The 17,352-nt window shown below is 42.3% G+C and overlaps 1 protein-coding gene across 41 annotated transcripts in view; it reads left to right on the forward strand.

Moving 5' to 3' along the window:
- Positions 1-5,012: 5,012 nt before the first annotated feature.
- The window catches only part of SLMAP (sarcolemma associated protein), a 175,287-nt gene continuing 162,947 nt past the window's right edge, over positions 5,013-17,352 (forward strand). For 25 of the 41 annotated variants that reach the window (XM_008964035.4, XM_063602464.1, XM_003811632.6 and 22 more), the window contains exons 1-2: positions 5,013-5,464; positions 5,670-6,971. In XM_008964035.4, the coding sequence (XP_008962283.1) occupies positions 6,774-6,971 (198 nt within the window). In that variant the 5' untranslated portion in view covers positions 5,013-5,464; positions 5,670-6,773. Of the gene's footprint in view, positions 5,465-5,669; positions 6,972-17,352 lie in introns of those variants that run through there. The other 16 variants (XM_008964034.4, XM_034956723.3, XM_008964039.4 and 13 more) reach the window with 1 other exon arrangement.

Below are 17,352 nucleotides of genomic sequence, written 5' to 3' on the forward strand. Positions count from 1 at the left end.
CTACCACCTCCCAGGTTCAAGTGATTCTCCTGCCTCAGCCTCCCAAGTAGCTGGAATTACAGACGTGTGCTACCACACCCGGCTAATTTTTGTATTTTTAGTAGAGACAGGACTTCACCATGTTGGCCAGTCTGGTTTTGAACTCCTGACCTCAGGTGATCCTCCTGCCTTGGCCTTCCAAAGTGCTGGGATTACAGGTGTGAGCCACCATGCCAGGCCAAAATATCATAGTTTTCTTAGAATAAAGTATGTACTTAAAATATATTTTTAAGTGCCACACTTGCAGGGAATTATTATATATACATATGTTACAAATCATTTGATGAGCAAAGCCATCGTATATAGAGTCTCTGATATTTTACTTGGTAACTAAGTTATTTGGAAACAAATCCAGATATACCAATAAAAATTCAGAAAGAAAATGCCTCATGGGGTTTTCTGACCCAGCCCTTTTACTCTTAAGCATTTGCTACATTCCAAGTAACATTCTCAAATTAGTTATAAAAAAACAAGCAGATACTTCCAGTAATCAAAAGGGGACTTATACAAGAGTGACAAAAAATAGCATAATTTCTTCCCTTCGTCGTCCGCCTGCCCCAATACAGGCTTTTTGCTATTGATATAAATTATTTATCACTTTTAAGAATAAGGCCCTTAGTGTTGACCTTCCCACTTCTAATAAACGTGGTATTTTTAAAAGGGCATGCTTCATGTGGCTTAGAATAGCATCTGGAAGAATACAGCTAACAAATTGTTAACAGTAGCATTAGACTAAGTATTTGTGATGGGGCTAGAGAGGACTTTTACTTTCCTCATTTTTGCTTACCTGAATATATGCAATGAGCATGTGTTTCTTTTATCAATCAAAAAAATCAATCGGGGCCAGCATGGTGGCTCATGCCTATAATCCCAGCACTATGGGAGGCTGGACAGGAGGATCACTTGAGCCCATGGGTTTGAGACCAGCCTAAGCAACACAGGGGATCCGAGGTATACAGAAAAGAAAAAATTAATAAACAAAAATAAATTAGCTGGGTATGGCGGTGGCACATGCCTGTGGCACATGCCTACTAAGGAGGCTGAGGTGGAAAGATTGGTTGGGCTGGGGAGGTTGAGGCTACAGTGAGCCGTGATTGTGCCATTGCACTCCAGCCTAGGTGACAGAGCAAGATATTGTCAAAAAATAAATAAATAAAAATAAAGATAATTTTTAGAAAGAAAAAACCCCAGCATGTACTTCGGATCTAGCATGGTGACTTATTTTCAGTCACTCAATCGAATATTAAGATTCTTAATGTTTTTCTTAATGTTTGAGCCTGAGCCTTAGTTTCCTTACCTATAAAATAAGGTTAATACTTAATACACAGAGATGTCATGAGGAAAATGCTAACCACATGGTAAATACACAATCATTAAAGTTCCTTCTCTGAGCCTCAATTTCCTTGCCTGTAAAATGTGGAAGCTGGATTTGTTGTCTATGATTCTTTCTGGAGTTATAATATTGTGATTCCCTCCTTTTATATTCACAGAAAAAGGTTGCTAAATGAACTTAATGTCTTCATTTCTCTTCAGGTAGTTATTTTTCTTTTATTTCCTGAATAACCAGGAAGCCACAAACATATGAGCAGTGCCTCTGGAATGTCTGGGCTACTCCACCCTGGGCACCTGGGAAATGACAGGGTATTTCCACTCATTAGAATCTCCCTGATGAGGAGAGCTTTCCTTAGTGGGAAGAGGATCTAACTTCAGTTGTAATAAGCCAGTGTGTGCCACTAAAAATGTTATATACTCTCAATTTTGGGCTTTGAGTACTCCCAGCTTTCTCTTAATTGGTTTGCTTACCTATATTTGCAATCCAGATACTCTGCTGAAACAGTTATGCAAGTGTTCCATAATTTATTATATACCAAGTGTATGTCATTGGTCAAAGTCCAATTAGATCATTATTAATTAGAAAGGGCTGCATATTAGTAGAGTTTACAGAGTTGTCTCCTACCATCAGAAATGCTAATAATTGCCCATCTTTGATGGTACTAGGATGATAATTTTACAAGTCTGTCTTTGCTTTTATAAGATTGAAAAGTGGCTTGGATCATAGCAGTGGCAATACTCATCAGACTATAAAAAGGCAAAAACTTAAAAAGGGAGAGAACTACAAAATCAGGAAACATTGCCATTCCCAATTTCTCAAAATATGACATGTTTTTTATTTAATAAAAATTTTGTGTGGATACAGAATCACAGAGAGGAACTCCCACATGACTTAGAATTCAAAGTATCTCATGTATGAGATTTCTTAATTTAAGCCTTTTCTGTGCCTGCTGAATACCAGTGGGTGAAGAATGCCTTCAATGCCATTTTGGCATTTCTAGCACCCTGTGTAGCTTGATAGGATTCTTTATCCTGACATGTTATAGTAGTCCCAGCTTTTCTTGTAGAAGAAAGTCCACTCTGCTTAACGTTAATTTTAAGAGATATTATAGTAGAACTGAATATAAACAGACTTTTTTTGTTTCCATATGTATGATTAAGTTTCTCTATATACAAACTAGAGATAAAACAACTTGCTCCTTACTATATGTGGAAGGCTGGGGGAATTCTTTCTATGAGCAATAATGATAAATATTAACATTCTGTGAGTGTCTACTATTTCCCAGCCACCATGGTTGGCATTTTGTATTCCATTGTTTTATTTAATCCTAAGAAGACTCTGTAAGGTATTATCTACGTTTTTCCTTCCCCCTTCCCAACCCCCCCTTTTTTTTAAAAAAAAAAAAGACTAGTCAAGTGCAGTAGATATATGCTTTTTTTTTTTTTCAGATAAGGAAGCTGAAATTTAGGGAAGCTAAATAATTTACCATTTATGGTGCTGGTAAAAGTATGCCATGTCTGATTCCAACACCTTGACTTTCATTACTTCTCTTTGATCTTCTAGGAGGAAGATGGAAATGTTCTGAAGTCTGGTGCATTGCCTAGAAGTCCTTCAGCAACTGAAACCTCACTTCTGTCACTCTTCCTCCTCGTTTTCCCTTATCTCTTATGCTCTGGTGATACGAACCTACTTGCAATTCCCTTAAAGTCCTGTTCTCTCAAGTCTCTGGACTTTTGTTGGGATTGCTTCTTAGCTTAAAATTTCTTTATCCCAATAGCATCAGACTAGCTGTTCTAATCCTTTCAAGTTTCAGTTTAAACTACTCTGCCATGCTTCCACTACTCTTGACATACTCCATTACAGCAAGGATCTTTCTGTGTCATCACCTAAATCGAGCAACTTGAGGGAGTCTTTTTGTTTCTTCATTATTGTATTTCCAGGACCTTTCAAAATATCTATTTCACAGTATCAATTAAATGTTTATAGAATGAATGTATGAAAGAATGCATAAATGACTTGCTATTCGTGCAAAAAAAAACTCATTAGGGATCTGTGGAGGGTCCTATCTTATTTTATTCCATAACAGCCTAAAAGTTATCAGAAGTGAAAACTTTTCATCCTCTCATAAGAAAGCATATCCTCATTTTGAATAGCATACCTGGAACACAGTGGTAGCTTGACAAATATTTGTTGAATTGATGAAGAGCTTGAAAAACGAATATAACGTCTTTATTATATAATGCCTATTCTTTCCAGACTCACTTTGTGTCCCGCATACTTTATCCTCTAATAATGAGTAACAGTATGTAATTTTCATTCATGCATCAAATACTTATTTATCCACTATTATGTGCCGGCACATTGGTGCACTGTTTCAAGTAGGCTCCTTCTTTTCCTTGCTATCCGTGTTTGGGGAAATTCATGAAACCATTCAGCGAATACCATATTTATTGTGGTTTTCCTATCTTCCTTCATTCAGTTCAGTTACTTCTCCCAGACCATCCCTGACCCCTTGGGCAGCTAGTGCCTGCCTCTATCTTAGCCCTGATTACATCAATTTCATGTTTGTCACTCCCTACCCTCATTTCTAACCCACAATACCGTTATGATCTCAGAAGGCAGGAATTGAAGTTTGGTTCAGTTATGTGTCCCCAGGGCCCAGCAAAAACCTAGGACACGGCCAAACTGTCTATATAAGTATTGAAATGAATAACTGCTACTTTTTCTTTCTTTCTTTCTTTCTTTTTTTTTTGGAGAGACAGTTTCACTCTTGTTGCCCAGGCTGGACTGCAATGGCGCGATCTTGGCTCACCGCAACCTCCGCCTCCCGGGTTCAAGTGATTCTCCTGCCTCAGCCTCCCAAGTAGCTGGGATTACAGGCATGCGCCCCACGCCCGGCTAATTATGTATTTTTAGTAGAGACGGGGTTTCTCCATGTTGGTCAGGCTGGTCTCAAACTCCCGACCTCAGGTGATCCGCCTGCCTCGGCCCCCCCAAAGTGCTGGGATTACAGGCGTGAGCCACCGCGCCCGGCCTAATTGCTACTCTTTATTGAACAACATGGATTAACATTTTGAAGTCTCACCACATCAAGTGAATTAACTATTATTAACATGTCATCCATGAGAAAAAAGAGGCTTGAAAAAGTTTAGAAACTTGCTTAAGGTCACACAGTGGTGGAGCCTGTTATTGCAGGAATCTGAAGAATGAAGTCACCTTTGATTCTAAATGAGTAAGTCTCCTTCTCACTATTTTTTCTTAAAGTTTTCATTTAGCCCTTGCAAAGTCTTCCTTCTTCAGACCAATGACTCCTCATCTTGATATTGTAAGTGGGGGAAATACCCTCTTTTTTCACTTTGGAAATTGTTCAATCTCTCTTTGGAAGAAACATGATTTTAAACTTTCTGGACGCTCCTTCTGTGGAAGAATCCGCGCAGGAGCCCTGGGGGCACATAATAGGTTCAGTGAGAAAGACTGTCATTCGAAATGGAATGCGGGAACTAAGATTTTTTTTTTTTTCCGGGAAGAAAACATAACGAATTTAGCAGAGGGGAGAATGGTCCTTCTGTTAGGTGCACAAATCCTGAGACTTCAGGGAGTTTGGCGGCTCACACTTAAGGTAGCTGCGGGTGACTGTGTTGCCCACAGCTAAGATGGCTGCTAATGACCATCTCCTTTGGCTGGGTCTGTTCTTTTGCTCGCTAGTATTTTCATCGAGAATTAAACAGAATAAAATTTAGTAAAAGTTGGCACCCCCTTGATAAGTAAATAAAATAAAAAGGTGGCACTGTTTGTTTGGAAAACCTTCTACGGCGCAAATTGTTCTTGCCCTTAACCAAAATGGTCGTTAAGGTTGTCCCGAGGTTTGAAGCTTCCAGCCCTTAACTAAGATGGCGCCTGGAGGCCCGTTAAAAATTACCTTGCCCTTTTTTCTGCCCTCTACCAACACGGCTTCCGTGGCGTCGTTCACGTGACATTCCTGGACTACGGCGCGGGAGAGGGGGTAGGAGGGCCCTTGAAGGGTGCGCGTTCCCGTGGCGGTGCACCGGGTAGGTTTCAGTCAGAGTCACTATGGCGGCCGGCGCTGGCAAGGTAAGCTGAGGCGGTGGTGGCGGCTAGGGAGGTAGGACCCGTCGTGGCGTCCTGGCTCCAAATCCTCGTAGCCTGCTTGCGGAGAGGTCGGCGGAGGTCGTGCCTAGCGGTGTGGGCTGGCGGGGGTCTGGCTGGAGGGGGCGACGGCTGAGGCGGGCGGGCTGAGGCGCCTGACGGCCGTTTGTTTTGATGTTTTCCCCACCAGGTCGGAAAGTTTCCTGCCTCGTCGGGCGCAGCTTGAGCTTGCCCCATCGGCCGCGATCGGTGGAGGCTGCGGCGGATCCAGCCCGGGGCCTCAAGGCCTCTCCCCAACCTCCGGGCCAGTCTCCCTCCCCCACCTTCTCGTCCGCCGGGAACTGCGGCTGCCGTCCCTGAGATGCGACCCTCGCGGGGGCGACCCTGAGGGGAGGCGGCCCATGTGCTGAGCGGCGGCCCAGAAGCCTAGGCGTCCGGGGACCAACTTCCTGCCGCCTGGGAACCCGAGCCTCCCGGTGTCGCGCCTCGCTCGGTCCGCACCGGCCTGCGGAGCCGGGTCCCCGCCCTGGTCGCGGGGACGCTCGCCAGGTGCCCAGGAGTCCCGACTTGGCCACTGCCCGCGCCCCGCCGGCCTCCACGCCTCGCGCGGAGGACCTCAGCCACCGCCGTCTCGGATCGTGCCAGGCCGGGGACCGCGTCCCCCTTCCCGGGGCGGCCTCCGCTCAGCAGGGGCGATGCAGACTGTCCCGCCGGCCGTCTAGAGCCCCTCCGCCTCCGTCACCTCTCGCCCCTTCACTCCGGGCGAGGACTGGCGGTGGCTGCCCAGAGGTGCCCAGCCACACCTTCCTTCGGCCCAAAAGGACTTTCCTGGCCGCGCCGAACCGACCCTTCCTTCATGCTGCAGTGCTGCAACGTTTCCGCCACCAAGGGGGAAAAGCGGCCGCGATCTCAAACCAAACACAAGAATTGGCGTGTGACTCATCTGCTTGGATACCTCCAGTCCCCAAACTGTGTTCCAGGAGTTTTCTTGGCCGAAGCTGCCCGATGTTTGAGCCTTTTCTTCCCAGAGAAGAAGATGGACTGAAAGCTGCCAGTTGGGGACTTTTTGTGATCACGGCGTTGCAGGGTTTTAAAGGAGGTGATGGGGCTTGCGCTGGCTTGTCTTCCCACCCAAGTGAAGAGTTGATGTTCACTGGTTATGCTTAGACAATGTGCAGTTTGTGTTAATTTAAAATTTTGGGTGGGATAGGGGCATAGGCTTGTGAAGGGCAGTCCGGATCCGGAGGAACTCCTCTTTGTCCCTGGTAGGAGAGACACCCCCAGTCTATCCTCGATGCCGTCAGCCTTGGCCATCTTCACTTGCCGCCCGAACTCGCACCCGTTTCAGGAGCGTCATGTCTACCTGGACGAGCCCATCAAAATCGGCCGCTCAGTGGCCCGCTGTCGACCAGCGCAGAATAATGCCACTTTTGATTGCAAAGTGCTATCAAGGAACCACGCTCTTGTCTGGTTTGATCACAAGACGGGCAAGGTAATGTCACCACATTGTCCAGCGGCATTGTTTAACAAACTTTTTTTCCCCTTTTGCCTTCCCTGAGAGGCCTAATGTATGCAGGATCCCAGGGTTTGCATCCAGAGGAGGCTTTGCGCAAAGCCACGAATCAACTGTTTGTGTGCCTGGTTCTAGTGGAAATTTGATTGAGGTGGTTGAATGGAAAACAGAGAAGGTATTGTAATTAAAAGCCTCAGGAGGGCTATGGCATCTTGATAACGTGGTCATTCCCAGTGAAATCCCAAACTAGATAGTGAAACTTGGCGTCTTGCTTTTAGTCTGTTTAGAAAGGTGAATTCACAGTTCAGCGCTTTATTAAGCAAGCAGCAGTTCTCGAAGCAATTCGGGGAATCCGTGGCCATTATTAGCCCGGGGCTCAAGTGTCTTAGTGGTGAAATGTAGTTAACACATAGCTTTAGGTGAGTTCAGATCAGGACCTTTCTAGTAAGGATAATTGCTGATATAAACCTAAGATTTTTGAAAGGTTTGATACATACTTGCCCTTGGAGGAGTAATTTGCAATAATCAAAGCTAATTTAATTAAGCATGAACAACTGTAACTTTATATATTTTCAGAGTTTTTTTTACAAGTTGGAGAACATACACATATTGCGTTTGAAAATCACTTTTTGATGTTCCCTGCAGCACTTATTAAGTACTTAATGCATACTTACAGAGGTGCTATTCAAAAGTTAGTGTTAGGAAATAAGCTTACTTTCTGAAATTATACCCTATTCTGTCAATTATAGCATTACTTAAATGTGATACGATGAATTCAGTGCTTTTCATTTTAAGCGTAACCAATTTAGTATTTTTATGTTAGTATCGTAAGTTACTATACATGTATGTGCTTTTATTTTAAGAAGTGAAGAAAGAAATTAAGATCCTTTCCATTTTTAAAAACTGTTTATTTATGTTTGTGGAGAGTATACTAAAGAGCTCATCTTTGTGCCTAAACCTCAGGTTTTTAGCTGAGCTACTGAATCAGTTCCAACTTTAAGTTATGTAAGACTAATAGGACTGTCTCAGGTTTCACCTCCTGACTTTTTGCCCCTCTTTCTGAGTTAAATAATTAAATCTTTCTTAAAGGAAGAACTTAAGTCTTCAAGAATATGTTTTGAAATGAAAGAAACCTGAGCCTCAAAAGGAAGAGAAAAAAATGATACTTCAGCAGCTACTGATTTAAGGAATTATTTTGTAAATTATTTTTTAAAGAAAGGAGGAAAAGATTGTCCAAGTGCTGTGTGCTGCATAATATCTATACTTTACGTGTAGGATGAGAACTGAAGAGTATGTTAACTTTTCTGTTTAACACCAGATCCTCATTTACCTGTGGAACAGACCCTTCACTCGCTCCCCGCAAGCTGAAGTTAGGGTGCCTAAAATACTTCATAGATTACTCGTAATCCTTTTTTTTTTTTTTTTTTTTGAGACAGATTTTTGCTCCTGTCACCCAGGCTGGAGTGCAGTGGCGCTATCTCAGATCACTGCAACCTCTGCCTCCTGGGTTCAAGTGATTCTCCTGCCTCAGCCTCCGAAGTAGCTGGTATTACAGGCACACGCCACCATGCCTGGTTAATTTTATATTTTTAGTAGAGACAGGGTTTCACCATGTTGGCCAGGTGGTCTTGAACTCCTGACCTCAGTTGATCCGCCTGCCTCAACCTCCCAAAGTGCTGGGATTACAGGCGTGAGCCACTGCACCTGGCCCTCATAATTCTTTAAAATGAATATTCATAGAACTCATTTTTCCAGCAGTTGAATTCAAACATCAGTTTACTACTAAGTAGTGCCTTAACTCAACCAGCTTTTACATTTTCACCATTTTATGTTCTTGGGCAACAGGTCTAAACTAATCAGACAACAGGTTTGCTTACAGTACATACTCTGCAAATGCACTCTCTTTGATGAAACACTCGAAGGGGACTCCCATTTTTTGTTTTACTTATTTGAAAAATACTGATTTCATGCCCAGTGCTTTCCATGGCTGTACTAAAACTCTCACAATAGGTTATTTTGAGATAACTAAGAATAGGTCAATAGTGACTGTTTCATGAATTGAGATGACATGCTAATATTTGTGGGTTTTTTTTGAGATGGAGTCTCGCTCTGTGGCCCAGGCTAGAGTGCAGTGGCGCAACCTCAGCTCACTGCAACGTCTGCCTCCTGGGTTCGAGCGATTCTTGTGTCTTAGCCTCCTGAGATCACAGGCGCATGCCACCATGCCCAGCTAATTTTTATATTCTTCGTAGATACTGGGTTTCACCATGTTGGCCAGGGTGGTCTTGAACGCCTGACCTCAAGTGATCCACCCTCCTCGGCCTCCCAAAGTGCTGGAATTACAGGCATAAGCCACCACACCTGGCCATGAAATCAGTTCTTCAGAAAAACTTATCTTTGAATGGTAGATAGGGCTTATTTCTACCATTTTCACTTTTTTCCTCCTTCTGCTTTATTAGCTAAAATAACATGCAGGCTATGAGATCACTACTTTAGATATAGATGTAATTATTGATTATTATACCACTTAATCTAGTTATAGCGGATGCTCTGTCAGATCTTACCATGTCATTGAATTGTTTTAGGAATTAACTATTTAAAGTTTTGGTTTGGACAGATAGTAGGTTTTAATTGAGCATCTATTATGTGCCAGACACTGTGAGGGATACAGTTCCAAAGAAAACCCACAGTGCGACCAAATAGTTCTCGTATGAAATTTGCAGTGTCTGTAGTCCCAGCTACTCGGGATGCTGAGGCACGAGGGTTGCTTGAGCCCAGGAGTTTGAGGTTGCAGTGCTGTGATTATGCCACTGCACTCCAGCCTGGGTATCAAAGCAAGACCCTGTCTCTTAAAAAAAAAAAAAGAATCCCTTCAGACAAGGAGTTTCGTTCTTGTTGCCCAGGCTGGAGTGCAACGGCGCTATCTTGGCTCACCACAACCTCTCCCTCCTGGGTTCAAGTGATTCTCCTGCCTCAGCTTCCTGAGTAGCTGGGACTACAGGCATGCGCCACCACGCGTGGCTAATTTTGAGTTTTTAGTAGAGACAGGGTTTCTCCTTGTTGGTCAGGCTGGTCTTGAACTCCCAACCTCAGGTGATCCACCCACCTCAGCCTCCCAAAGTGCTGGGATTACAGGCATGAGCCACCGCGCCCGGCCAGGTTTTTTTTTTTTTTTTTAAACATCTGGGGATGATAATGGTACCTATTATTGTTTTGAGAATTGAGGTAATTATATAAATCACTTAGCACCCTGTCCCTGGCTCTTACTAAGCACCCAATACTCAGCAGAGAGGGTGTTTAGTGGGAAAGAGGGAACTATTTAGACAACACTGTGCAATTTGCTATAGTGCTATGGAGTCTTAGGAAGGTGATGAGAAATTATTTTCTTTAATGTGATGGCATATGTAGAAGACATTTTGTTTTTGTTTTTGTTTTTTGTTTTTTTGAGACGGAGTCTGGCTCTGTCGCCCAGGCTGGAGTGCAGTGGTGCGATCTCGGCTCACTGCAACCTATACCTTCTGGATTCAAGGGATTGTCCTACCTCAGCTTCTCAAGTAGCTGAGATTACAGGCATTCATCACCATGCCTGGCTAATTTTTGTATTTTTAGTGGAGACAGGGTTTCACCATGTTGGCCAGGCTGGTCTCAAACTCCTGACCTCAGGTGATCCACTTGCCTCGGCCTCCCAAAGTGCTGGGATTACAGGCATGAGCCACTGTGCTTGGCCAGACGAAATTTTTAAAATTGAAACTGATGTAGTTGATAACTTTGTCTAAATTGGCAGTTTACCTGGGAGGTCGACAATTGGGGTAATATGTGCTTTGGGTGACTTTCACTTTGTGGTGACTGTTGCATTCTGCATTGTCCATTATGGGAGGCTCATTAAAAGTTGGAAGAAATAGGCCAGGCTTGGTGGCTCATGCCTGTAATCCAGCACTTGGGGAGGCTGAGGCAGACGGATCACGAGGTTAGGAGATCGAGATCATCCTGGCTAACACGGTGAAACCCTGTCTCTACGAAAAATACAAAAAATTAGCTGGGCGTGGTGGCATGTGCCTGTAATCCCAGCTACTCGGGAAGGCTGAGGCAGGAGAATTGCTTGAACCCGGGAGGCGGAGGTTGCAGTGAGCTGAGATCGCGCCACTGCACTCCAGCCTGGGTGACAATGTGAGACTCTGTCTCAAAAAAAAAAAAAAAAAGTTGGAAGAAATAATAAACACTTGAAACTTTATGATTATTCAAATGATACATGTTCATTTTAGAATATCTGCAAAATGTAGGCAGGTGGAAATCTAAGTGACACTTTTTAATGCTAAACTCATGGAATATCTTATTGTATAATACTTAAATCTGCATGTTGAAGGGTGACAGGTTTGGCACAAAGCAGAGTTTCATAATCTTTACCAAATCATCTTCTCAGTAGTGTAGCAGTTGGATATTGCCTTGTTGGATGCTGGCCCTGTGTATTATCCTTCATCCTTTTCGGAAGTCAAGCTCTTCAAATTAGATGGCAGATAGTAGAATGGTTTTGTTTTTTTTTTTTTGAGTCGGAGTCTTGCCCTGTCTCCCAGGCTGGAGTGCAGTGGCGCAATCTCGGCTCACTGCAACCTCTCCCTCCTGGGTTCAAGTGATTCTTCTGCCTCAGCTTCCCAAGTAGCTGGGATTACAGGCATGAGCCACCATGCCCAGATGCCTGGCTAATTTTTTGTATTTTTAGTAGAGACAGGGTTTCACCATTTGGCCACGCTGGTCATGAACTCCTGACCTCAGGTGATCTGCCTGCCTCGGCCTCCCAAAGTGCTAGGATTACAAGTGTGAGCCACGGTGTCCAGCCTAGAATGGTTATTAATTCCTCTGTTGATTCAAGGCACCACTGAGCAAGCAGATCTACCCATATAGTGGTTACATAGAAAGGATAGTGAGTGGACTCTTGTGATTTGGATGGCCCTATTTGATTTGAGGCTTTGGGGTACCGGTGACATGCTAGTGGTTGACATAGTAGTCTATTTCCAGTCTCACTGAAGTTTACTTACTAGTGGTGGTAGTTGTCTACTTCTAGTCTCACGTTTAATTTAAACTTAGTGCATCTTTTTTTTTTTTTTTGAGATGGAGTCTCGCTCTGTCACTCAGGCTGGAGTGCAATGGTGTGATCTCGGCTCACTGCAACCTCTGCCTCCTGGGTTCAAGCAATTCTCTTGTCTCAGCTTCCTGAGTAGCTGGGATTATAGGCACACACCACCACGCCCAGCTACTGTTTTTTATTTTAGTAGAAACGGGGTTTCACCATGTTGCACAGGCTGGTCTCGAACTCCTGAGCTTAGGCAATCCACCCGCCCCGGCCTCCCAAAGAGTTAGGATTACAGGTGTGAGCCACCGCGCCGGGCCTAGTGCATCTTTTTGAGCACCTGTTCTATCATGATTTGTTTTAGTGAAGGACATAGTGGTAAAGGGGGAGAAAATGACACAAACTGATAAGGATTTGTTATTTCTTCTTTCTAGGAACTTTTACATTGGATAGAGAGGGTGACAGTGCACTTTGAAAATAGTTGAGATAGATGATATTATATAAGTTTCAATGGCAAAAGAATGATGACATTTGACTTTAAAATCAGGGGTGGATAGATAAGAAAAGGTGTTTTTTTGGTTGTTTTTATTTTTTTTGTGGGGATGAGGATGGAATAAAAAGCAGATAATTTTGAATGAGCTTTGCATTTTCCAAATGCTGAGGAAACTGACTTTGTTGGATTAGAGAGTTCTTTGAAGAGTAGCCAAGGGTGAACATCTATTCTGTGTGATGTTCTTGTTTGTGCCTTGTCTTTGTAATTAATTTTCACACTCTGGAAGACAGGAACGTTTTCCTACTATCTTGTATAAAGTAGTTGTTGAATAAATGAAGCTGACTAGATAGTGTGGTGCCAGGTTGTGAAGTGCCTTGCTTACCAAGCTAAGGATGTGGACCCTTGGGTTATGGAAGGCCTACGAGAGTTCTGAGCAGAGCACTGACATACCAAACCCCTGTTTAAGAAAGAGTGGGCCGGATGCGGTGGCTCACACCTGTAATCCCAGCACTTTGGGAGGCCGAGATGGGTGAATCACCTGAGGTCAGGAGTTTGAGACCAGCCTGGCCAACATGGTGAAACCCCACCTCTACGAAAAATACAAAAATTAGCCAAGTGTGGTGGCATGAACCTGAAATCCCAGCTACTTGTGAGGCTGAGGCAGGATAATCACTTGAACCCAGGAAGCGGAGGTTGCAGTGAGCAGAGATCCCATCTTTGCACTCCAGCATGGGCAACAGAGGGAGACTCCATCTCAAAAAAAAAAAGAAAGAAAGAAAGAGTGATACAATAGTGATACAATAGCAGTATGTAGAGTTGCCTGGAGCAAGGAAAAATGGGTAACAGCTTAAATAACACTTTTGTACTAACTATATACTGGGCCCTATTCTAAATGCTTTACTTGTTAACTTATTTAATCTTCAAGTAACTCTTTGAGGTGCTTGTTTTTTCCGCATTGACCTGTGAGGAAATTGAGGCACAGAGAGATCTTGGTCAAGTTCACCTAGCTATTAAATGGTAGAATTGAGATTTAAACTCAAGCTCATAACCACTGTGCTATTCTAAAGGCTTTATAACACTTTAGATATGATGTGATTTTGTGAGGGCATAGACCAGGTTAACAGTAGGAATGAAAATGATTAAATGCCAGAAAATGAAAAAAGATAAGAGTATTAAATTAACTTGCACATTAGGACTTCGGCAAAGCGCAAGGTCCTATGTGAACTGAAGACTTTAGGGAAAGTTTAATGGATGAAACAGTTTCATGGATGAAATCCAATTTAAACTAGACCTTAGGACTTTTAAAAAGAGGAAGAATGGCCAGGAACAGTGGCAAATGCCTGTAATGTCAGCTACTTGGGAGGCTGAGTCTGGAAGATTGCTTGAGGCCAGGAGTTTGAGGCTGTAGTATGCCAAAATTGCACCTGTGAAAATCCACTGCACTGCAGCCTGTGCATCATAGCAATAATTTGTCTCTAAAAAACAAAAAGTTCAAAAACTTGTATTTGCCAGGGGTGCATCAGGTCTGTAGCCCCACCTATTTGGGAGGATGAGACAGGAGGATCACTTAGGCCAGGAGTTCAAGGCTATAGTGCACTATGATTGCTCTAGCCTGGGTGACATAGTGAGACCCATCTTAAAAAAAAAATATGGGGTTAAGGGATAGATTGTAGTTAGGGTCAGTCAGGGAAAGGAGTTTTGGGTGGGAGGAAGAAGCAGGGATGATACGGCATGTTCCAAGGACATTGTAAGGAAGTCATTGTGAAGAGCCTGCTGAATTTGACAACCAAGATTGTTTCTTCTTTTTTCCTCCACACATCTAAACATGACCACAAAGATCCTAGCCTCAGCTTTTGGGAGAATGGCAGGTCATACATTCTTTTACTTTTTATTTGTTTGTATGTTTGTTTTAACAGATACTTAAGTTTTTTGTTGACAGAAGTATAAAGATCATTAAGGGGTGCTGGTGTTTGTGAGAAAGTCTTTTACTTGACAAGTTGTATTTAAGACACATAATGTGAACATGTATAGGAAGCCAGATTATATATTTAAAGCACATGTTCATTTCCTTCTATATTATTTTTCATAATAGTGGGAAATTGATAAAATATTTTATCTGTGATTTCAAATTGTTAAAAATATCGACGGTGTATATACTTAAAGCATTCTTTTTCCCACTTAGTTCTTTGACATTACTCCTTAGGTTAAATTCACTCTTTGCCCTTTTAGGCTTCTGTCTGATTTTCTTTCTTTCTTTTTTTTTTTTTTTGAGACGGAGTCTTGCTCTGTTGCCCAGGCTGGAATACAGTGGCGTGATCTCGGCTCATTGTAAGCTCCGCCTCCCGGGTTCACGCCATTCTCCTGTCTCAGCCTCCTGAGTAGCTGGGACTACAGGCGCCTACCACCACACCCGGCTATTTTTTTTTTTTTTTTTTTTTTGTATTTTTAGTAGAGACAGGGTTTCACCGTGTTAGCCAGGATGGTCTCGATCTCCTGACCTCGTGATCCGCCTGCCTCAGCCTCCCAAAGTGCTGGGATTACAGGCGTGAGCCACCACACCCAGTCTACCTGTCTGGTTTTCTTAAGTGATATTTCTGCTAGAGCTTAGTATTTATTCTTTTTGGTAAGTAGGGAAGAGAATGTCATTTAGAGTTTTAAGTGAAAAGATTGTGAAGTTAACTCTTAATATATGTCAGTTACTTCATAGTTACTTGAATCAAGAAAAATGGTGGCATTTATTAGCGGCTGAAACGTTCTAAGTTTACAGTCCAGACTCTTTCCTCTTCTCAGGTACATGCTTCTCTTACTGACACTATATAGGTAGATAAATAGTTACACCTTTGCTTAAAAATCTTTGACGTTGCCTCATTAATTTTTAGCATTAAAATCTATATCTTATTTTCTTTTTTTCTAGCTCTCTCTTTTATTACTGTTTTTTCTTCACCCCAAACTTTGTGTACTAGCTGTATGACAGTGTTCACTGTTTCTAGAACAAGTGCCTTTTTTTGCTGTTTTGTCTTCTAGAATGACCTCTTCTCGTCATCCCTTAAGGCTCAGTTCCAATGTGAAACCTTCCCTGACTCCCTTTAACTGAAGAATTAATTGCTTCTTCCTCTATACTTCCATTTAACTTTGTGTATAATTTCTTTATTTCTTTTTTTTAAATTTATTTTTATTTTTATTTTTGAGACAGGGTCCCTCTCTGTCACCCAGGCTAGAGTGTAGTGGTGTGATCTTGGCTTACTGCAGCCTCCACCTCATGGATTCAAGCAGTTCTCCTGCCTCAGCCTCCCAAGTAGCTGGGATGACAGGCACCCCCCAGCACACCTGGCTAATTTTTGTATTTTTAGTAGAGATGGGATTTCACCATGTTGCCCAGGCTGATCTCGAACTCCTGGCCTCAAGCAATCCACCTGCCTCAGCCTCCCAAAGTGCTGGGATTACAGGTGTGAGCCACTGCACCCGGCCTGTATATAATTTCATTATGGGACATAAACAACAAAATAACTATGATGCAAATGTAGTACTGTCCCATCAGATGTGAACTCTTGAGAACAAGAGAATAGGCACTATATTCATGTTTGAATGAGGGAAATGTGAACAATGGAGCGGTTTGTATTTCTGCAAACCTGTGCAGTGTTAAAGGGCAGAAAGTCATTCAAGTTAGTTCTCAATTTGAGATCATGGACTCAATTATCAATATGTAGTCTTTGTATAAGTCATTATTTATTGAGAGCTTGCAGTTTGCAAAACATTTTGCTAAGTGTTTTTGGATCGTAGATCCAAATCTTGTGATTGGTGATATTAAATTATATATATGAACTATTACAATTTCACACAAAATAATTTTAAAAGGTTTTAGAATAATCAGAGTGCTTTCTTGTTTCATTTGGTCTATATAACACTTTTAGAAGGTAAGTAAAACAGCTGCAGTCTGGCTCCCTTTTGTCCAAAAAGAGTTTGATGTTTAGAGGTTATTTGTACAAGATCATCTAGTAGTAACTATGGGAGTTTTTTTCCCCCCGAAATAAAAGCCAACTATTAGACATTTATTCTGAACTGTCTTCTTAGGGACTGAGCAATTATTATGAAAATCTGTCTTTTGCTCTCTTGAAAGGTAATCTAAGCTATTGCTTTTTGATGTATAACCGAAACTTGTCATATTACGGACTTTCAAAGACTGAAATAACTCAAGTTAATTATTTCTCTGAGTCAGCTAACATTTTAAAAAACTTACCTCTACTACTCCTAGCAATACAATATTTTTTCTTGGGCTTGCATTCAGGCAAACTGATTTGGCTTTGGGTATATATGAAAATGAATGAAACAGCCTTGGAAAAACTTGTTTGGCCATGTACATTTTTCATGCTTTATAAGAGAGTAGCTGACAAATGTAAAGAAAAGAAGGAAAGCTTATATAGGCACTTGAAAATATGGATGTGTTTGGTGGTTAGTACTGTATCTTTTGTCAAGTATACAATTTGGGTTGGATTTTAAATTTAAGCACATAGAAACTGTGTGTTAAGATTTTCTCAATATTTTCAGGCTTACAGTTTTATTTATATATAAGTACTGACTTATTCTAGCTGAGCCAAGCAGAAATGATTTTCCAATATAGACTTTCAAGCTTTTCTTATTTTTTACTTATACAAATAACAGGAATACATTCTCATAAAAAGTCAAGCAGGCCAGGTGTGGTGGCTCACACCTGTAATCCTAGCACTTTGGGAGGCTGAGGCAGGAGGATTGCTTGAGGCCAGGAGTTCAAGTTCAGCCTGGGCAACTGTTTATATGAAATGTGT

The sequence above is a fragment of the Pan paniscus genome, chromosome 2 (assembly GCF_029289425.2).
Source record: "Pan paniscus chromosome 2, NHGRI_mPanPan1-v2.0_pri, whole genome shotgun sequence".
NCBI lineage: Eukaryota > Metazoa > Chordata > Mammalia > Primates > Hominidae > Pan > Pan paniscus.